This window comes from Larimichthys crocea, chromosome XIII, assembly GCF_000972845.2.
Source record: "Larimichthys crocea isolate SSNF chromosome XIII, L_crocea_2.0, whole genome shotgun sequence".
Taxonomy (NCBI): domain Eukaryota; kingdom Metazoa; phylum Chordata; class Actinopteri; family Sciaenidae; genus Larimichthys; species Larimichthys crocea.
Window position 1 is genome coordinate 27,907,026 of NC_040023.1, and position 21,494 is coordinate 27,928,519.

General features: G+C 41.6%; 3 protein-coding genes across 7 annotated transcripts in view; 2 read left to right on the forward strand and 1 right to left on the reverse strand.

Moving 5' to 3' along the window:
• Window positions 1-42: 42 nt before the first annotated feature.
• On the reverse strand, window positions 43-9,675 carry ptpn2a (protein tyrosine phosphatase non-receptor type 2a). 2 transcript variants are annotated; one of them, XM_019263619.2, is made up of 10 exons: window positions 9,656-9,675; window positions 8,829-9,103; window positions 7,537-7,627; window positions 7,344-7,444; window positions 7,125-7,223; window positions 5,602-5,739; window positions 5,248-5,457; window positions 3,653-3,817; window positions 2,226-2,425; window positions 43-1,942 (listed from the first exon to the last, which is right to left on the reverse strand). In XM_019263619.2, exons 2-10 carry the CDS (start codon window positions 8,883-8,885, stop codon window positions 1,756-1,758), a joined length of 1,248 nt encoding a protein of 415 aa, XP_019119164.1. In that variant the 5' UTR covers window positions 8,886-9,103; window positions 9,656-9,675; the 3' UTR covers window positions 43-1,755. The 2 variants fall into 2 exon arrangements, with proteins under 2 accessions (XP_019119164.1, XP_010750567.1); XM_010752265.3 differs by having other exon boundaries at window positions 2,226-2,428; window positions 9,656-9,673.
• A 137-nt stretch (window positions 9,676-9,812) lies between these two features.
• On the forward strand, window positions 9,813-17,632 carry seh1l (SEH1-like (S. cerevisiae)). 2 transcript variants are annotated; one of them, XM_010752245.3, is made up of 9 exons: window positions 9,813-10,084; window positions 10,507-10,557; window positions 10,723-10,869; window positions 11,101-11,312; window positions 13,651-13,749; window positions 13,893-14,033; window positions 14,195-14,349; window positions 15,231-15,384; window positions 17,095-17,632. In XM_010752245.3, exons 1-9 carry the CDS (start codon window positions 9,974-9,976, stop codon window positions 17,270-17,272), a joined length of 1,248 nt encoding a protein of 415 aa, XP_010750547.1. In that variant the 5' UTR covers window positions 9,813-9,973; the 3' UTR covers window positions 17,273-17,632. The 2 variants fall into 2 exon arrangements, with proteins under 2 accessions (XP_010750547.1, XP_010750556.1); XM_010752254.3 differs by lacking the exon at window positions 17,095-17,632 and adding an exon at window positions 16,646-16,918 and having other exon boundaries at window positions 9,818-10,084.
• A 1,674-nt stretch (window positions 17,633-19,306) lies between these two features.
• The window catches only part of cep192 (centrosomal protein 192), a 26,844-nt gene continuing 24,656 nt past the window's right edge, over window positions 19,307-21,494 (forward strand). For all 3 annotated transcript variants that reach the window (XM_027286963.1, XM_027286962.1, XM_027286964.1), the window contains exons 1-6: window positions 19,307-19,507; window positions 19,894-20,004; window positions 20,414-20,571; window positions 20,742-20,803; window positions 20,970-21,111; window positions 21,258-21,373. In XM_027286963.1, coding sequence (XP_027142764.1) covers window positions 19,335-19,507; window positions 19,894-20,004; window positions 20,414-20,571; window positions 20,742-20,803; window positions 20,970-21,111; window positions 21,258-21,373 — 762 coding nt within the window. In that variant the 5' untranslated portion in view covers window positions 19,307-19,334. The remainder of the gene's footprint in view (window positions 19,508-19,893; window positions 20,005-20,413; window positions 20,572-20,741; window positions 20,804-20,969; window positions 21,112-21,257; window positions 21,374-21,494) is intronic.

Consider the following 21,494-nt stretch of genomic DNA (forward strand, 5'->3'; position numbering starts at 1 on the left):
TGGACACTGACTTCAAGAATAAAACAAGCAGACACAGAGGGCTTAGTAAAAAAAGATGAATGTTTTATTTTCAGAAGTATTTTGTGTTTTGTTTGCTTTTTTTTTTTTTTTCAAAACACCATCGGTCATATTCTCACTGCAACTCAGCAGTGTACAAAACTCCCCTGAAATTCTTATGTGGAAAACAAGAATGAATGGAATGTTATGGTCAAATGTATTTCTTCTGGGTTAAATGAGAACTGTGTAAAAGCCATGTCCAACAGTGGTAACTAGCCAATCAGCAACACATTATTCAGTCAGCACGCTCTAACGGTGTTTGGCGTACAATCAACTCTCGATACACTTCACTGTGTCACACCTCCGGTTACTACAAACCAGGCATTGCAGTGCTAACATGCTACTCGCGTTATGTGGGAAACAGCTCACATAAACTTTTGTCTGTCCTGATCATGCTAAGAAACCTTGGAGCACACTTTTTCTTTCCTTCCCCCATTTAATTCACTTCAAGGCACATTAAAAGCTATCTCAACCATTAAACAAACAGGTAAAGACGTGTATGCTATCACTCTCTTCTAACTGGACTCGGATCCAAAAGGTTCTCTTGCTCCAGCTTATAAATTGCACTGTTATAGCTTTAGATTGGTCCCAGTCAATTGAAAACCAGTTTGGTGATACCATGGATTCAAATTAAGAGGTCACACGCAACGGCAAGCTACTATGACTGTCACTTTGTAATGCAGGTGTCAGTTATGTCAGAAATCCAACAGAAAATACATTCCACATAATGGGAGTACAAGATTTTCATCGTTACTTTCCAAAAAAAAAAAAAAAATGGACAGCTTTGCTTTGGTTTCCTCAAAAACAAAAAAAAAAACAAAAAAAAAAAAACAGTGGGATAACCTAAAAATACACACATGAACCCATCCAGTGGGTAAATACACACACTAAACGGTGAGGGACCCGACAGCTTGTGTGATCCATGTGACAACCAAAATCTATGAAACAAAAAAACAAACAAAACATGCTCATATAAGAGAAAATCAAAAGGTTAACATTCTCGCAGACGTGTTAGTCTGCAAACATCAGCAAGGCAGCGCCCCATGAAGTGTCCAGTCACACAAAAATATATATCTGGCCGTACTGGGATGCCCTGCTAAATGTGAATGGAAGAACAAGTGGTGCTCTGGAAAACCTCTAAATACATGCATGAAATCCAAATTTCTTTACAGAAAAACGAACAAAAGACGTTGCCACAGCTGACCTCTCGCCTCTGGAGTCTACCTACGTTATTTATGGTAGGATGGACAGTCAACACAAGTCATTCTTGAAATGTAAAAACGTGTCCACAGATGAGCAACACACATCTGACCATTACAAATAAAGAATGCAAAAACAACCTGTCAGATTTAATTTTTTTTTTCATTTTCTTTTTTTTTTTTGCTTTGTACTGCACCTTTAGTTAGTTTCTTTCAAAGCAATTTGCTATGATACAGTACATTCATCAACAGTGACAAGAAGGAAAGGAAATTAAATCATCGTGCTGGCACCAAGATCCTGAGATGTTACTATTTTTGTTAAGATCTTACATGAAAAATATACACACAATCATTTGATCTAGCGCTCCCGCATTTTGACCTTAAGAAATAAATACCCTCAGTTATGCACATATTACCATCTAAATCTACTTAGAGAAGTACCTAATCCCAGGTACTGGTGCAAAATAGGAGTCAGTTTTAAGTGACCCAGAGTGTTTCACTAGGAGTACATCCAGTACACCAGCAGGCCGGCGGCCAAAGCTGCCCCAGCACCGACGTTAAGCAGAATGGGTCTCCAGTACAGCCACTTCTCTCGTTTCCTCTCAGAGTCAGTCAGTCTCTGTTTCATCTGCTGGACCTTCTGTGAGGTGCTGGCAATCCTCTCCTCACGGTGTCGCTTTCTGACGCTGAAATAAGAGTCAGTTAAGAGTAAGTGGTCAGCAGACAGTGTAAAAATCCCATCCATCTCATGCACTGACGAGCCAGAGAATTTAAGAATGATTATGAAAGGAGCAGAAGGAAGGAGGACGGGTAGAGATTCATTCGTCGAGTTCTCTTAAAGTAATTTCAAGTAATTTAGTGCATTGAAGGAAACAAAGACACCACCATGAAGTTAATTTAAATTTTCCGTGTCCTTCTTCACAATCAACTTGACAAAATTGACTTGAAGAAGTTGTGGTAGCGACTTACTGCCCAGAGTTCTCTTCCATGTTGTGGTCTTGGCTCTCTGGCTCTTCTTCTGGTGCGTGGTCTCCTGAGGCGTCCTCTGGCTCCAGGCACGGTCCTGGCTGACCGTTGGGCTTGCTGTCGTTGAGGTGAGGTCTTGGTGGAGGTGGCGGAGGGGGCAGATCTGGCTCCTTCTCTTCTTTGGATATCACTCTCTGCTTGATCTGCTACAGGGGGTGAGACAGTCGTAAGTTTTCTCCCAACATATAAGGAAGGAAATATTTTGGATTTCTCAAGATTGTCATTATTTCTAACTAAGTTAGACTATGTTCACCTTTCTGTTTATACATTTTCATTTTAACTAACCTGAACTTATAGAACAGACTGGTGACGCTGATTTATCCTCAAGTGGTGTGAAGTAGACAGGGAGTGTTTAAAAATAGCCTTTTAAATTCATGGCAACTTGCTAACTTCGTCTCATGTGCTCTCATTCGTTTGGCATGCAGGTAAAACACCAGTCCTCGTTTGTTTTACTGAAAACTCCTGTTTCTTTACTGAAAGAAGGAAATACCATGAGCCAACTTGTGACAGATTTTCTTTGTAAGAGTGATTCATGTTTCTTCTGTTGTTACAGAGAAACTCATAAATATTCATAGCAAAGTCGACATTTAAAGAACCTTTAGAGTATTAAACTTGATAGAAGGAATTTAGTGTGGTGGTAGAAGAAGAAGAACATTTAACGAGGATGTCTAGGCAGCCTGTCTGAGCTAAAGAGGAGAACGATGCTTGAAAATATTAAACATATATGTGTTTGTCTGTAAAAACCTGTCAGCGCTTTGAGAATGGTGGGAGGACAAAGGAATTGTATCCAACTTGCCACAGTTTTATGTATCACCCACTCTATGATCTACCCGAAAAGGGTACTGTATTAACAGAGACTGGTCAGTAAAGTGGGCATCCAATCATCAAAAAGACCCAGCACCAGCAGAGGATGAACTTCTTGCAGCAGCTCAGGAAGTTCAACCTGCCTCAGGTGCTGCTGATCCAGTTCTATACTGCAATCATCCAGACTGTTCTCTGCACATCCATCACTGTTTGATTTGGATTGAGCACCAGACAGGACAGGAAGAGACTTAAACTGACAGCCAGGACTGCAGAAAGAAAAAAATCATTGGTGCCAACCTGCCCTTCATTCAGAACCAGTGTCAGTAAACTGGCAGTCAGATTCCTGACATATCAACACATACTTGACCACTGAGGCAGATTCTGATATGCAGATGTGACATAACAGAGATAACAAAACAGTGCATGTATATAAGAGCATTTATAGGTGTCAGAAACTCTGCCTGCCTGTTTCTTAATAAACATGTTCTACAGGATGTTTTATCCTAAACACAAGCCCGACATATTTTACAGTACAATCGTATTCCACAGCCTCATGGCTGAGCTACCTGTGCTGCTGAGTTGTCTGTCAGGATGAGCTTGGCTCCCTCGATGACAGCCATGTAAGAGAAGCGGAGCTGGTCGGGGGTCTGGATCAGGCCCATGCGGTATTCCCTCATGTCCAATAGCACCTTCTGTACGTCCACTGACGAGGGGTTCTTCCTCCTGTCCATCTGCAGCACAGATCAACATGTTTAGAAATAAAAGGCTCTGCACTTAAACTTGTGTTTCTGGTAAATACTGAAACACGTTCAGACAACTTCACTCAGGGGAATGTCATGTTTGTAATCATGTATGGTAATGAGGAGTTCAGGGTTCCTGCTTGGGGTTTTCACAGTCCACAGGGATCATGATACCTGAGACCTGATGAGATCTGATCGGGATTGAATCCAAGGGTTACTAACCGTAGCTGGGTTGGGTCCCATTCAGTTTGGTAGGTCTGTGTGTCATTATGTGCAACAGAGTGGATCTGAGTGGACACGCCATCTGCTGCTATCTTGATATCTACACATGCCCTGCATGGTTCAGTACTTGATCTGACATTTTCTTTAAAAATAGATACAAATTGAATCAAACTAGGAAGATATTATGCTGCTTTTACAGCAGCAAGTCCACAGCTGTCTGAAAGAGGAACTAAGGGCTTCAGGAAACATCTGCATTTTCACAATATATTATTAATCAAATTGATTTTTAAATGGAATATTAAAGCTACCAACTAAATGGTTTCAAGTCTACCCACATTTCTCTACTGCATGAAATATTCATTGCTAAATAAGTAATAATCCAAGTTGATAAAACATCTTAAGCTGTTATTCATTAATAGTTTTTAAACACTGCACTAATCTGCTTCATCAGAACTCTGTGGGTGTAGTTTGATCAGATTTGATCAGGCTTCAAGCGTCATCTCATTCTGATTCAAAAAGTTTCATGTGACAAAGTGAGGGACCACACCCCGCCCAGAGTATAGAGAAACACAGAAACATTTGATAAAGACAGTGTGTGTCTATTCAGGACTCAGTGACTCATAGTAGGAAAGCTGTCCGGGGCTTTGAAATGTATGCTGGACAATCTCAGCAGGCTAGGTTTTATTGTTGGCTCAGGAAATGGGAACTATAGAATTCTCAATGAATGCATGTTTGGATAGGAGCGACTCAGAGCATTCATGTTTCAAGAGTCTACTTCCTCCAGGATCAACTTTCAGATCATGGTTGTTTTTTCAAGAGTTTCAGATTCAACGTGTGTCAGTTTTTTAATTTCCATACTTCTTCCAACCACTTCTACCAGCTGTCCAATACCATGTTACTGATGAAGACTAGCCCACACAGGAACGAATGCAAAAACATTCAGTATTTACACAACTTCAAATTTATCAAGCAAGGAGAGACATTTCCCAGCTATTCACTGGCATTCGAATATACCAACATGCCACAACCTCTCCCCTTGTAATCGTCACTAAGTCAGTATAATCACACCGTCTCATCTTACTCTCTTGCCATAACTTGAATGTCTTGTGTAATGTTTTAACTCTTTGTTTTCAACTTAAACTTTAAGCAACATTTTCCTTCAACGGTGACTGCATGCCCCCCACCCTCACTGTTCTCACCAGGACCAGGCAGGTGTCCACCAAGGCGAACGTCCCCGAGCGTCCAATCCCAGCGCTGCAGTGCACCACAGAGGGCCCATGCTCCGGGCCCAACGAGCCGGACTCCCGAACCTTGAAGAGGAAGTTGAGGAAGGAGGCAGGAGATTCTGGGACACCGAAGTCAGGCCACGTGGTGTAGTGAAAGTGGTAGATATCCCTCGACTCCCCCGTCTAAAAAACAGAAAACGTGTGATGTCGGCCATGATTGGAGCATTGTGTAGACAGAGAGGGCAGGCAAAGCAATGCAAAGATAGTAATGGAATGCAGTTTCACTTCACTTTTTACATTAGGTTATTATCTAATGTCCATGCTCACCATGGTGTTTTGCAGTTCGAGGACTCGGATTGTGTAATAGGATTGGTCCTCCTCAGAAAGTAGTCTGACAACAAACCCTGTGTCTGTGAAAGACATCTGTAGCTCCTCTGTGGTGGGCCAGTACTGTGCACACTTTTCCTGTTAACACAAAAATGAATTCACTGTGAGTGTTTGATATGAAGCCACATGGTCCCACTCTTCTGAAGTGTTGCAGGGAATGGGTGTGTGTCACTGGGTGTTTGTGGACTTCAGTTCAATGAATCTCACACCATCTTTATCAAGAAATACCACTACGATGGTAAAGGAATGTGCTATGTACAAACAACACTTTCGATTATGTTACTTACCCCCGGGGTCATTGTAGGCAATAGCGCTGTGTTATTATACATGGCGTATAATAACACAAGCCATAAGTAGCCAGAGGCACAAAGCAATGCAAAAGATTGAAATGACTTTAACAATCAATCCTGATGAGACTGTGTGAGAGTTTGGGGCCAAGTCTCTTCATGCAAACGTGAGTGGTTTTATTGTTCCTTCACTTAAATGTTTGAGCTTCACTGTGCAGAGTTTGTTTTCACATTAATCTGCTGAAGGTGGAACGTTTCTCTGAGCTCATATTGAATCTTAGTTTTTAGAAAATAAAAAAAAGCAGGATTTTATGCCTTCACATCTAGTTTGGAAGCCAATCGTGGTCCACGATGCAACTTGTGACCTTTGAACGAAAAAGATGTTACATATCTTCAAAGATTCTGGAGTTTTCAGTGAGGGAGCAGTCATAGACATAATTTTATTTCACTCTGTGTGGAAAGATTAAATCAGACAACTTGTTTGAAGCAGAATATCATTGTCCTCAAACATGTCTGGATGGGATCTTAAAACATTTATGGGATTAAGTGAATCTTCTAAAATAGCTGTTGAGGTCAGATAAAGCCTGTTATTACAGGGCTTTGTTAAATACGCTATTCTGATTGGTCAATTACAGCAGTCTGTTGTTTCCACACACAGTTTTGATCACAGACTCTGGAGGAATAAAACTGTTTTTAAAATCAATAATTTGACACAAAACATTGATTAATTATTTTATGAGTCATTACTGTTAAATAACCCAACAGGGTGATGCAGGAGGATTTATTTTGATTTATTATATTATTTTTTTTATTTGTAGAAATAGCGCTGTATGTTCTTGGATGCATTTCCTAATCTCAAAATTAAACTCCAGGGCAACTGAATCATTTTTACCCATTAAACAAACAACAACAACAACAACAACAACAACAACAACAACAACATTAATATAAATGAATTGCCTGCAAACCCATAATAAACACATGAATTTTAAATACAGATAACTTTGTCATTTTTATGTCCACTTGGACTGAAGTCCAACTAACACAGACGATGTATGCAAAGTGCTCTGTGTGTAGCCAGAATAATATAATATAATATGACACCTCGAACGTGTCTTGAAGACCTTTTGCATCTAACAAGAATTCAATGATCAGCAGGTGCTGGGGTGTACTCACAGATCCCTTTTCAATGACTCTGTTGAGCATGATAACAGCTTTGGAACACTGCTCCCAAATCATCAGCCAGAAATGACCACAGGTATTCCTCAAAGGCCCCTGTGGAAGCGAGACAAAGTATGCATGTATGTGTATATATAAAGAAAATCCTGACCAAAGCTCACAAAACATCAGTGTCGAGTCCCACACACTCTCGACACTGACATTTACATTGTTTACCTGAGAAAGAATGTAAGCTCTTTGGGCTTCTTCCACCATGACTAAACTTGCATTGATGTAGTCATTTTCAGAGTTTTCAAGTTTTACCCGACTGTGATCATCTGAAACCAGACAGAAGATTACCAATTACACATGTATCCTAATGCGATAATACAGTTTTATCATTAATAACCTTATTTGCCATATGACTCACATGGGCTGACATCTCTGTAGCGGTTCAAATTCCGATTCACTGGAAGTTTTGCCACTCTGTAAGGATATTCACTGGCTTGGTTGCGGATCTCCTGATGGAGAGAAAAAAGACAAGGAAGAAGTTAGAAGTGCAACGTTATGTTCAGTTTAAAACAGCGACAGGACAGACACCCACTGGTGTCACATATGACATACACCTTCTGCCTGCCTGCCTGCCTGCCTCAAGTGCAGGCCAGTGAGCACAGTCAGCACTCATGTCAACACACCACACATGGAAATAAACGCTCTTCGATGAGACGTGTTTTTTTAGTGTTCCATTCACTAAAGCTGTCATCTATAATTGGCACGTTCTGTTCAGCTTTGTGCGGTTGTTTTTATTACACATAGCCTTCATTGTGCGTATGAGATGATCTCCACACCTCTGCTGGACAATAAGTTTAGAGACAGACAATCAGAAACTATTTTAGTCATGAATAATGAAGCAACTAAAGCATAAGAAATCCAAATCCACTTGTCGTGATGTAGAAATGACACTCTGGATAGCTGCAGACTCTTTTTAAAATTCTTTTATTCTCAGGGATTGTTCCTCACATGAATCAACTACAAAACATGTGTGGTCTTACATCAGCCTGGGGCAGTTTATCTCGCTCCTACGATAAGATTCATAGTCTGTCTTGATCTAGAATCTCATTGTTTGTGTTGTAACACCGGTAGTTTAAGCTGGACTGGATGTTTCTCTCTAGAACTTCCAAATAGGGTAAGTGTTCTGTCCAAAACATCTCCTGTTACATGTTATCCTCCGGTTAGTTACACATTACAGGGTCACAGCCAGTCAAACCGGAACAGAAATATTCTAAACGTACTGCTGGGCTCTCTCTAAGCCCGCTGGTGGTTAAAACACATGCGCTTTTCTCTGGAAGTCCTGATGAGTTTCTCAGAAACTGCAGCTGACGTCTGCTAGCGTCAGCCAAGCGTTAGCTAACCGAGCTCACCCAGAGCGCTGTGCCGCCGCTGCACGTTTTCCAGCTACGGAAGTCAGCGATTAGTAGCGCGGACAGCTAGTTTCTCACCAGTCTGCACTAAATGCACAGCACTACATAAAGCCTCTATAAGGCGCCGTGAAGTGTGTGAGTCAACACAATGAAATGAGGCGCGCAGGAAGGCTCAAAGTGACAAAACCGCCGGTCAACGGTGTTTAACGGGCTAGCGTTCGAGCGAGCTAGCTGGCTGGCTGGCTAAGTAAGTTAGCAACCGATCGTCATAGAAACACGAGAGGCCCGGGTCCAGACTTACGTTGTAAAGGTTTTGCCATCTCCCGGACGAGTCGATGTCTTCAAATTCTTGCTCCATTGTGTCGTAGTTTAGTGGCCCCGGGACACTTTGCAGGATGATCACAGAGTGTTTGAAGCACCAAGTTACTCCTTTCTGTAAGCCATCTGAACAGCAGTGTGTGTGTGTGTGTGTGTGTGTGTGTAACCCTGGGGATCCCTGCGGGGAGTCAGACTGCTGCTCCAGCACGATACCGCATGCACGCGCTCGCTCACTGACTCGGGTTGCCAGTTACGTGTCTATCGCGACCAGAAAAAAAAGGAAAGAGAGAAAGAGAGAGAGGATATGTTATTGACCCCTTCAGTAAACTGAATTACATGTTTCATAGACGCTTATGATTCTTAATAACTATTTAAAATATTTGAATTTGTTAAATAAATAAAAACACGTTCATATCATGGTCACTTACTTTTGTAATATTATTTATATTATGGTCACTACTCTTGCAATAATATTATTTATATCATGGTCACTTTCTTTGCAATATTTCTTACACTGTGGCCACTTTATATTACAATACTCTTTTTATATATCATGCCACTTTTATCCACAGTACAGTCTGTTTTGAAGGTTGGTTGTTTTTCGTGTTTATTGTGTAGGTTATAGATACTTCTGTCTGTTTATTATTGTGTTTGTCTGTTTTTTTGCCTTTTCTACTTTTTTCTAATTCTGTAGTGTATGCTACACTTTCCTCTGCTGCTGTAACAAGTACATTTCCCCGTGGTGGGATAAATAAAGTATATCTAATCTAATCTAATGAATGCCAATATATAAATGTAGGTAAATATTACCTGTACCTGGCAACCCCGGTCACCGGAGCACGACAGTTGAGAAAAAGTGTAACAAGAAGTCACTTACTAGCTTGTATGACGGATATGTGTTAACATATATTTTTTTAAAACAATAACGTTGTTGTTGTTTGTTCCTAAAGTTTCAACACAAACGTTTCGTCACCTCAGAACACGGTCTACTTTAAACTGGTGTGACAGCGCCCCCCTGTGGTCAGCACCGGCGCATACACTCACTGCTGCCCGCCAAACATACACACAAGTGGACACATGACAGGCCCGCTAGGTGACGAGCGGAGCTAGTGTACTGTAGCTGTAACCATGTTTGTAGCGCGCAGTATCGCAGCAGACCACAAAGATCTGATTCACGATGTGTCGTATGATTTTCACGGCCGGAGAATGGCAACTTGCTCCAGTGACCAAAGTGTCAAGGTAACGTAGATCCACGTGAAGTGTACAGCACTTTGCTAATGCTAATACCGTAGCTAGCTCCTTAAAATTAGCCACATTATCACACCTTTAACCCGGCTCGGCATTGGATTGGACATTTACTGTATTTGCCGGTTTTACAGCAGTTGTGGACAGATGCAGTGTTAGACAATTTATGATAATTCTGACTACCGAGGGCAGTTTTAGCTTATTGGATTTAGCCGGTGTGCTAGCCCAGGTGCCTGTGTTATACAGGCTAAGGTATAGCTGTAGGCTAGCTGCGCTTAAATGTAAACACTGCACAGTTAGCTGCTATCAACGAAATACCTGCGATTTAGAAGATGTAATGAATTCAGACATGTCATTGAGTTTGGTGTGTTAGCAGCTCGTCATGTGTGTAACAGTCACACGCTTGTTTCACTCAGGTTTGGGACAAAAGTGAGAACGGAGAGTGGCACTGCACAGCCAGCTGGAAGGTAAAACACCCGCCCTGCTTTAGTCCCTTTAACTGCTACACCAGGCTGCACAACACTGTGTTATTACATTTGCATAAAGTGTTTAGAAGCTACACTGTCTTTTGTGCATTCACTAATAAGAATGTGTGTTGGGGTTTGACAAATGCTCTGTTCCCATCTGTGCAGACACACAGCGGATCGGTGTGGAGAGTGACCTGGGCTCATCCAGAATTCGGACAGGTCCTGGCCTCCTGTTCCTTCGACAGGACGGCTGCTGTCTGGGAAGAGATCGTAGGAGAGTCCAATGACAAGCAGAGAGGACTGAGCCACTGGGTTGGTGCAACTCCAACATCCCTATAAGCTGTCAGAACAAACATGGCAGACATTTATTTGTTAGTCCAGCTTCTCAGTAAAGTGTGGTTATGATAGTGAACCCTACTAGTGTGAAATACAAATTTAGTTCTGCTGTAGTTTCCCTGCTAAACCTAACAGGGCTCTGCTGATCCCACAGTCTTTTATTTGATACAAGACCTGACCCAAGTATTCCCTGATGTTCTGTTTTAGATAAAGAGAACCACACTGGTGGACAGTAGAACCTCTGTGACTGATGTGAAGTTTGCCCCTAAACACATGGGCCTGATGTTGACCACCTGCTCTGCGGACGGTGTGGTGAGGATCTACGAGGCTCCTGATGTGATGAACCTGAGTCAGTGGTCTCTGCAGCACGAGATCTCCTGTAAGCTCAGCTGCAGCTGCATCTCCTGGAACCCCTCAAGGTAAGACCACGGGTTTACTGATGTGACATATAAACGTGTCAAATGTTAACCGCTACCCAGAGATGTATAGTAACGAAGTGGAACTACTTAAGTACTGTACTTAAGTACTAAAATGCAGTATCTGTACTTTTTTGGAGTATTATTTTTTTCCCCAACTTCTACTTTTACTGCACTACATATTTTTGATGAATTTAATACTTTTACTCCGATACGTTTTTCATGTGCTGAATCGTTACTCGTTACTATTGTAGCGTCCAGCCAGACACATGATGAATGACAAGGCGATATTGAACAAACTGCATTTATTGCTGAACGGTGGTTCCAGGACTCGGTGACTGTCGGCTGTCGCTCGTGCGCCGTACGTCATACACCTGACTCACCCAGGCACGCGCTCTCTCACCTGCTCCCCCGCCCCCTCGCTCTCGCATTCATTCAGACGCATTCACAGACCATGGGAAATCATAGAACTCTACCATGAACATTGTAACACTGTAACATTAGAAGTTGTGCCTTAATAAATATTTGAAATAATATAAACAACAGTACTTGTACTTGTACTTTTACTTTTACTTTTACTTTCAGTACTTGAGTAGCAATTTTTTACATACTTCTACTTGCAATACTTAAGTACAAAACATTTTGAATACTTTAGTACTTTTACTTAAGTATGGTGTTTAAAGAACACTTCAACTTCTACTCAAGTCAGTTTTTTGATATAGCACTTGTACTTCTACTCCACTCCTTTACTCCAGTACTTTATACATCTCTGCCGCTACCCTACATTTCTTGTCTTAGCTGTATTGTATCTCCCTTTGCAATAGAAGTTAGGTGTGTGTGTAGGTGTTTGTGCCCAATGTGAGCTGGGAAATGGAGTAGAAAGAAGCAACATGCTACTCTATTACTAAATATATTGTATGTGTGACAAACTGAACTGTACCACACTGCCTTGTGTCTCTGTGTTATCAATACAAACAGCCTTGTTCACTTCCTCTGAAACTTACACTTGGCCCTTTTCACATATGTTGACAGCAGGAAAAGCACAGGTGTAATTAATAAACTGAACGATGGCTTAATTCCATTTAGCTGCTTCAGCTTCAGGGCCCTCCACGTTACGCTGTCATTGCCAGAGCTGTCATGAGTGTTGTTAGTAACACCTATGCTTTTCTTACCATGACAAGTCAAAATGTCTCCTTAAACATACCTGACTCACATTGCTCTCCAGCGATTTGTTAGGAAACACCTCTGCCTTCATGTGCTCGTCACACTAAAGGTCTCCACAGGCCCAAAATTTCCTAAAAGACCTAAAAAAGTACAATCTGTTGATTATTTGAAAGGTGGGACCCAGGCCCACGGAGAACCAAGAGGTGTTGTACCAAGTCCGGTTCAGGAGTCACAGACCTGATCACACCGATGTCACTGATAATGGTTGCAAAACAAAACATTGTGTAACGTCAGTAAGCATCTCCTTCGTGCACATATAATCCATCCTCCTCGCTGAGAAAGTTGGTAAAAACATGCAGGTTTCCTGCTCCTCCTGATGAAAACAGAGTGATTGCTCCACTCGTTCTTTCATTTTAAAAATCTACGTGCTGTCACAGTGGCCGATGATAAACATGACTCGTTTAGAATCGGCTTTGCAGTTTTTGCATTAGCATTTCAGCTATCACCTGTGCCCTCAGAGACAAATCTGACCTCTGCTGTCTGACCCTTCACCTCCTGAGGTCATTTGGTATCACGCTGTAGCCACAGATGTATTTTGTTACACACACACACACACACATACACAGCACCATCGTGATATGTGGTTCTTAGAAAGGGAATTGACGCAGATCTGATTGACCTTTTTCTAAAACGTGGATTCAAACCTCTATTGGTCCCCTGTCCTAGGCTTTGGGTGGACCTGTGAAGACCTCTGTCTCATTCTTATTTCCTAGTTAAAATGAGTAATTAGTGACTGAGTTTATGAGAGCAGTGAGCTTAATGAGAAAATATGTCATGCCTCCTCAACAAGAGCAGTTTATGCAGAATGTAACAGGAGGATGTGATATGTGCACACTTAGTAGTAAATTCCATCATTGACCAGTAACTTTACCTGATTAACCAGTAGTGTATGTGTGCATTGTCTTAAGGAAAACACTCACATGCGTTACATTGACCACTCCACTCTGGGCATCTTCAAACATTCTGTCAGAGCACTGTTGAATTTAAGAAACTCTCTAACTTGACCTTTTTAAAAAGAAAAAAGAATTCTGCTGCTGAACTTTAAAGCTCTGACCTGTGAGTCTGAAGGATCTGTCAGTGTGACTTCATGTTTTGTTTTTTTCTCTCCACCACCCAGCTCTCGTGCCCACCCACCAATGTTTGCAGTGGGGAGTGACGACAGTAACGTAACGTATGGTGGGAAAGTTCAGATCTATGAGTACAATGAAAACACAAGGTAGGTGTTCATGTCGTGTGTGTGTGTGTGTGTGTGTGTGTCACTCTTTTATAAATACACCTTTTTAATACATTTTAACAATACAAAATCCTGAGAATCCTTTGGAATAATTGTTTTAACTTTTTTGAATCAACATTTAAAAGGAAATATGCGAAAGCAGAGACACTGATGACCGTCACTGATGCAGTCCATGACATTGCATTTGCACCAAACCTGGGAAGATCTTTCCACGTGCTCGCCATCGCCACAAAAGACGTCCGAATCTTTAAGCTAGTTCCCATGAGGTGACTAATTCTGTTTTGTCATATGAAGGGCCCGTAGTATTACAGACCACATGTTTGTGAATCTGATTTTTAACATATAATAACAAATCAAACTTTTAAATGACAGAAATGAGAATCTACCACTGTCAGTTAATTTTCTTTAACTTGGATCCAACCAACAGGAAGGAGAGCACGTCTGCAGGACCCACCAAGTTTGAGGTGCAGATTGTGGCTCAGTTTGATAACCATAACTCCCAGGTGTGGCGCGTGAGCTGGAACATCACCAGCACCCTTCTGGCCTCTTCCGGGGATGACGGCTGCGTGCGCCTCTGGAAAGGTGGGAGGTTTCTTTCATTTCTTTATTACACTGCTGCGTAAACAGCGAATAAACCTGGTACTGATGATTTAAGACGATCCATTGTTTGTATGAGTTGATTTAAGAATGATGAGTCAGGTGCAAAGATCTGGACAAAGTGTTAAGATCGCATCATAAGAGAATTGTTAGTGGTGTTAAAGACGATCAATGCCAATACCAACATGCATATTTCATGTGTTATTTTGACCATCAAGAACAAATCCTGGTAAATTAATCAAACTTTTAATATGATCCAAGTTCTTATGATAATGAATCCTATAGTTTGTAAAATATAAGTTTTAGACAACCTGGTATTAAACACGCTGCTGTTTGTTATTGTATGCATTTGTAATGCATTTCTGCTAGTGAGATCTTTCTGACTAAATTATGAACATGCATATACCAACATAATATATATGTTCTTAATTTAAGGAATTTTTTGTTGTTGCTGAAGAAAGAACCGATCTTAAAATCTCAGCGTTACCTTTTCCTAGCATTGTGTCACATTATGAATTTAAATGTTACACACAGTAACAAATTCTTCTGACGACTTTGTTTTTGCCTTCACTAATACTTAAATATGTGTTGTTTGAGCCGCTAGATGTTCCACTATGTTTGCCAGCTACTTACTAACTTTGTCTGTTTGCTGCTGGGCAGGTGGTGAATAGTTGATTTTTGGAGCTAAACAGATCCCTGCTGCTGACAAAAACATTTCCATTAGAGCAGTGAGACAAAATCAAAGCAGAAAATCTAAACACTGAGCTAGAAGATGCTTTTCCATTTTGCTTAGTCACTAGAATCACTCGCTGATCATGTTCCAGCTGACTTAAGCACTGATTTGACCTCTTCATGTCCCTCTGCAGCTAACTACATGGACAACTGGAAGTGCACAGGCATCCTGAAGGGAGACGGCAGTCCGCTCACCGGCTCATCAGGTCAGCCTACAGCCATGAGCACCGTGGTGGGCTCCTCTGTTCAGACCTCCCAGAATGCCTTGAACGGGATGTCCGCAGGAAGGTAGGTGGTGTGGTGCGTCTGACGCCACTCACCCAGCCTGACCTGAGCCAGTCAGAACTGACAACTTACCATGCCTCACACTGACTGGGACTGCAGCTGCTCACTGACAAACCTCCCGGGCTCCCGCACTGACCAAATGTTGCACTTGTGTAAAGAGCTTGGCTTCCAGCGTACAGGCTGTCGGCATCGAGCCTGTGGAGTTGGATGTGTTGTGATGTGTGTTTTTTAGAAGTGATTTCTAATTTCGATTTGTACTGATGCATGTTATAAGAGTGGTTTCATGTTTCCACTTTGCAGTGTCAGTGTTAGAGCTAAACAATTTCTTGGTATAAAAAGTAAAATAAATCTGTTTATATAAATTTCATATGTGGCCGTTATTTCAAATGTTAGAGCTATTTTTGGATATACAGCAGAATCAGTTATCAGTTACTGTTAAATTGTAAATATTAAGAAATTTGGTTAGCTTCAACATCCGACATACACAAACTCTTTCCATTTTACGATTTTCTCATTTCACTTTTCGATTTGAATGTATTTTTGAGCAAGTATTGCCAAACTCTTGAGCAGAAGGACAGCTTGATTAAACCTTATTAACCAACTGCAATAACATCAGAAAGTAGTCGCGGCGTATGGGTATGAATACAGCCAGTGACATTTTAAAGTGAGACTATGTAACCTTTGAAAGACGAGATAACTCATTCTTTATTTTACAAATGAAATATTGAATTCACAAGCAATAAAACCTTTTCTCAGTTCAGTCCCCTCAGGGGTTTTGTTACTCCGGCCTTGCTGGTAGTTTCTGAGACGTTTGCTTATTTTCCATCTGCTTTTGTTTCACCATGTTTACCGTTATCCCGTAACTGTCACCTGTAGTCACAGTGGTTGCTGTTCAGCAAAGGTTAAATACACTTGCTTTAAAATATATTGTTATGAAAAGAAACATGAACAATGTCACCCTGTTCGAAATAACACTGGTATTAACGGAGTTGGTTTGTGGCTGTATTTTTGTTTAACTCAGTAACCTCATAACATAACCAGTCTTGTTTTTGACTTAACCCTTGAGTCCCCTCTAACGTGAGTAACACACCTTTACTGTGTGAACATCCAATGTTGTAGAATTTTTAACCAGATGATTTTGTAATGCATTTTTTTGTAGAATGACTTTGCATAAAAGTTTTCTTGCATCCCGATGCCTTGTTGACGACGATGACACGTGGGCTTTGTTGAAGTAATGTGATATTGTACTGCTTGTTGCATGCAGGATTGGCAAGAGAGCTCCCTTTGCCCCTCCCCTGCGGCAGCTGACCTCTCCAAAGATATACCAGCAGCATCCTGCATATTACTAATGTCTCGTCTGCATCAGCTGCATATGTCCTTTTGTTAATGCATTTGAAAAGTGTGTCCTCGCTGAATACTTGGTCTCTGGTTTGGCATGTAAACTGCATGGTTCTGTTCTTCACACTGTGGTTCACCTCTTTTAATGACACTGCACATACACCTTTGGAAAAAAATAAACCTCTGTCCATACTCTCTCTGCCATTCTCCTCTCCCTTTTTTTTGTTTCTAGAGCATACATGCACCCTTTTTCCTTTTAATCTCATTTCTACTTCCTTTTATGTGTTCCCCCTGTATTCCATTGTCGTTGTCCTCTTCCCCCCTCCATGTATTTGTCGTCTTCGTCTCCTTTTTGTTTTTTTCCCGTTGCTTCAGGTATTTCTTTCCACCCCTGGATCCTCCCAGAGCGGGGACCATGTATGGTCACCTGCTGCCTCCATCCTCCCTCATAGAGCACTGTGATGCTGAGCCCATACAGCCTCAGCAACAGGCTCTTCCCCGCAGACACTCCTCTAGAGCACTGCTGCCCTTACCAGAAGCTGAAGGGCAGTGATTTTTATTTTTTATTTTCATTTCTAATAAAGACCTTTTCTTTTTTATTTTGTTTTCTACTGTTATTATGTGCATCAATGAGATAAGGAATTGGAATATGAGATTTTGTGAAACTTTAATTGTTTGGCCAAAATGAGAGCCATTGTAATGTATATTTTAGTCTGTGAATAATGAACTAAACAGTTCCCATATTTAGTGATGTATTCTAGTGGTGTGGGTTCATGGAATGTCTGGAAATGGAGAAGAAATATCCCTGACAACCTCAGCCATCAGTGCCTGTAGAGGAAGTGCTTGTGATTATCACTCGGTGCTCATGGAGGTTAAAAATTGCACAGGGTGGAAGTCAGAATAAACGGCTTAAGATATTTAAAATGTCATTTTTGACTCATTTCCTTCACATACACAAAGAAACAAACTGACGCCGTCCACTCGTGGAGTGCCATGTGAGATGGAAATAGCACATGATTCATTATCACACATTTCCATTGCTGGAAGGGGATGTTTGACTATTTGAGTTATTCTGGACAGTTTATGAACAATACTGACAACTGGATGGGGATTATTTTATGAAAGAGAAAAATCTGTTGAAGCTGTGTTCAGTTTCAGCCCTGTTAAAGTATCTAAGCATGTGACCGATCCTTACTAGTTCCATGGCTTTTATATTGTTGAACCAGACTTCTGAATCCAGATACAAGAGCTGGTCCAATGGGGATCATTTAAAAGATACATTATGTGTGGATATATATCAGTTTTACATAGAAGGTGAGGAAACAGTATGTCATTTGTTTTGACAGGAGGGATAACATTTCCTGGCTCCCTCATGGATCCCTTTCAAAAAGTGGAATGCATGTGATGGCAGTTCTCTGTGAGCGGACAGCTGTCTGCTCACCAAGGCATCCTTGCAGCTGTTTAGAGAACACGATACAATAAACTCCCCCACTTGGCCACTAACTATCATACTGTACAACTCTGGCTTTAGGTGTCAGCTGAACTGAAATGGGGAGCTGCATATGTAATACATTAATACAGCTGAGTTTTAAGTTATATTGCCATCAGCACATATTAATGCTGAAGACTAAAAATACGCATACACCTTCTTTCATTCATGTTTTAAGGACAGACGCTCGATTGATCCATGAATGGATCATTTTCTAAACGTCTAAGTGTCCAACAGATTGACACGATCGACCTCCAACAATATCGTCGCTCTCAGTTTTGTTGCCCAATCAACGCGGTTCAAGTTGGTTTAAGTCCCGCCCCACGCGACGTGACGCTTCGGCGGGCTTCCTGTGGTCTCTGGGCGCTGTTTGGTCCGACGGACTGGTGCGCACGGTTTGTTTGATTTGAAGCAATAATGACAAACTTCAGTGTTCGCGTGGTTTCTTTTGGGGACTTAACTACACTTTGAAACGTGTCTGCAAACAGTTCACAGAGACAAAAGTCGAGTTGGAGGAGAACCGTTGTGTCTCGGCCGCCTCCGGCGTGTTGAATGTGAGTTGAAGTCAAAGTAACGTCTTGATTGAATTGTGTTGTTGAGCGGACCTCTGTGGACAAATGACTTATTGTAGCAGGCGGGTTCGACCAGTTCACTGACCTGTGCTCTGTGTTACTTCACCTGCAACACTTTGCTGTAACTTTGTAAACACGGCAGCAGAGAAGTTCGTTAACTCACGTTTGGAGCTGCTCAGTTTGACACTTGTTTTTAGCAAGTAGCTAGCATTAAAAGTTAGCCAAGCTAGCGTAGTTAGCTAGTTAATTACTTCCAATTAGTTTTGTCTACAGGCCAAAGCGCACAGCCGTCAAACAACATGAATCCTGATAGTTTTCGCAAAGAGCTGCTTCTCTCCTGATTTCACTGCTGTGAGGTGGTACCAGCGGACTGATGCTATCTAAACAGGCACAATTCAATCCATATGTGCAAGTGCACTGCGAGTTAAAGCCACACTAACCTGCCCTTCTATGTGTCCTATTTCATTCTTCTAGACATTACAGATGGTCTTCAGCTGAACTGAAGTCAAGCCACATTTGGCTGGCACCCTTTCTTCATTCAAAAACAAACAAACATGGCAGACAGTTTCTACAAGCTGGAAGACGAAGCCTTCCCCAGTTTCCTCTGCAAGTCTCTGGACAGCACCAGCGGCTGCGCCACACTGGGGAATGTGACATTGGGTTCAGGCCCAGGACTTCCAGTGGCTGCCTCTACGGTGGCTAAAATTAGACCCGTGTCAGACAACAGGTGGGTATGGGAGCGTGCTGCTGCTTTGGACAGATGTGACTTGTAGAAACACTCTTAATGCATCTTTCTGAGTCACCGCACAGGCTATGGGGCTAGTGTGAGAGCAGCTGCTGATATGATTCCACTCCTGTTTTGGGAGGTCTACCATTTGTAGCGTGCAAATGTGACGTGAAATAGGAAGCGTCGAGATACAAAAACTGAGACATGCTCGGAAAATATAGAACTTTTTTGGTTTCTGAAGTTTTAAGAAAATTCACAAACAGTACTGAGTCAGTGTTTCGTTGCTAGATTTAAATTTTGGAGCATTAACCCATCATGCAGAGCCGTTTAAAATGTTAACAGTTAGTTCTTTTGTGAAGGCAGTGCTGTGTGCTCTTGCTTTACAGAGGAGATCCTGTTGAGGCGTCATATCTGGGGGGCAGAGAGCTGCAGCATGCCAGCTTACAGTCATCTGTTGGAGAACAGCCCAAGTTTGCCCTCAGCTTCAAAGATGACTTGTGAGTATACACATGCATGTAGTTCACACTGATGATTCATGTTGTCTATGAAGTCTGTGGACAAAAGCTGTAATGTTCCGTTTGCATTGTTTGAAGTGGTGCAGAAGATTGTGACCTGCAAACATAATGCATGCTATAATACACATTATGCACGAACATTTATCTTTTTGTAAGTCACTTCCATATACAGTAGTTTGAATTATTTCACTGAGCACCTTTACTTTACACTCATGTACACAGAGGAGTTCAATCAAAGTAAATCTGATAATGCATAACTATGTTTTTATCGCATTTTATTTTCTGTGAAGTGATTCTAAATTTCTAACTACATGTTTGTTTTTCCACCTTCTTTCTTTTAAATGTACTTGTTACGTGTTGCTAATCATTGACATCCCCACCTGCATTACAGGGACAATGCGGATGACTTCATCGCAGCTCACCGTCTTTCAGACATGCTGGTGAAGATTAATCTGGATGACACTGCGTCCAGAAACCAAGGATCCATGGTGGGACTTCCTCCCACACAGATGGGCTCAGTCCATGGCCGGCCCACAGAACTTGGAACAGGTAAAAGCTCTTGCTCCTGTGTAGACTGGTCCCAAACTGCACAGCCTGAGGCTCAGTAACCCCATACCTTACTGGAATACTAACTAATACTGAATGGACACACATTTGTCCTTTGTGATTTATCAGAATGAAGACACTAATGGACTTTGTTTTTCTGTCTCCTCTGACAGAGCTGTCAACAGGGCTTCTGACGTTTGCCCAGTTTGGACATAAAGATATTACAGATGCACAGGTACCAATTTCAGTGGCACTTTCTTCCAGGTTGACCAGTTGGTTGTTTGACTTTTTATCTTGTAGTGATTCATAGACATGTTAGGACTTTATGTAGAAAGGCCTAACATGGCCAAAACAGTGACAAACCTTCCATTGTGTTTTCTTTTCCTGGGGAATCCATTCAGGTTCAGTCCTTACCAGCTACAGCTGAAGAGGACAATGTGCAGAGCGAGGGAGTGGACAGTGACCATTTCAGTGGCAGTAACTCAAGTTTCCTGGCAAATGAGAAGCTCATGTCTGTAGACAGCATGAACAGTGATATCACAGGTATGCTTTGTCATCATATGCTTTGGCTTCAGCTTTGATTTCTTTTTTTCTTCTTTTAATTCCTGCATAGTATTACATGCTTATTACACCTTGTAGTTACTTCATACATGCTTGATTTTTTAATAGCGCATGTGTTTGATTCCCAGATGATGACATTGATTCAAACAACCTGCCCGACGATGAGCTGGAGCTGTATTTTAATAAGCTGGTGCCTCCTGCCATGCAGAGAGGCAGAGTGGAGGGCCAGGAGATTTCTGCAACGGTAGGACTCTCTCCTCTGAAGCACTTTCTGCTTTACCAGCTTGTTGTTTTTAAGCTTTTCATTCAGCACTTATTCACTTAATGTTTTTATCTATATAAATAATAAATAAATGTCTTTTATT

Excerpts from the sequence above, each read along its gene's own strand:
- ptpn2a (XM_010752265.3), bottom strand. The coding sequence starts at position 8,885 with ATGGAGCAAGAATTTGAAGACATCGACTCGTCCGGGAGATGGCAAAAC. Across the intron at positions 5,740-7,124 it reads GAGTCATTGAAAAGGGATCT|GAAAAGTGTGCACAGTACTG; the intron begins GTGAGTACACCC and ends TTGTGTTAACAG. Across the intron at positions 2,429-3,652 it reads CAGACAACTCAGCAGCACAG|CAGATCAAGCAGAGAGTGAT; the intron begins GTAGCTCAGCCA and ends CACCCCCTGTAG.
- seh1l (XM_010752245.3), top strand. The coding sequence starts at position 9,974 with ATGTTTGTAGCGCGCAGTATCGCAGCAGACCACAAAGATCTGATTCAC. Across the intron at positions 10,558-10,722 it reads ACTGCACAGCCAGCTGGAAG|ACACACAGCGGATCGGTGTG; the intron begins GTAAAACACCCG and ends CCATCTGTGCAG. Across the intron at positions 14,034-14,194 it reads TTTAAGCTAGTTCCCATGAG|GAAGGAGAGCACGTCTGCAG; the intron begins GTGACTAATTCT and ends TCCAACCAACAG.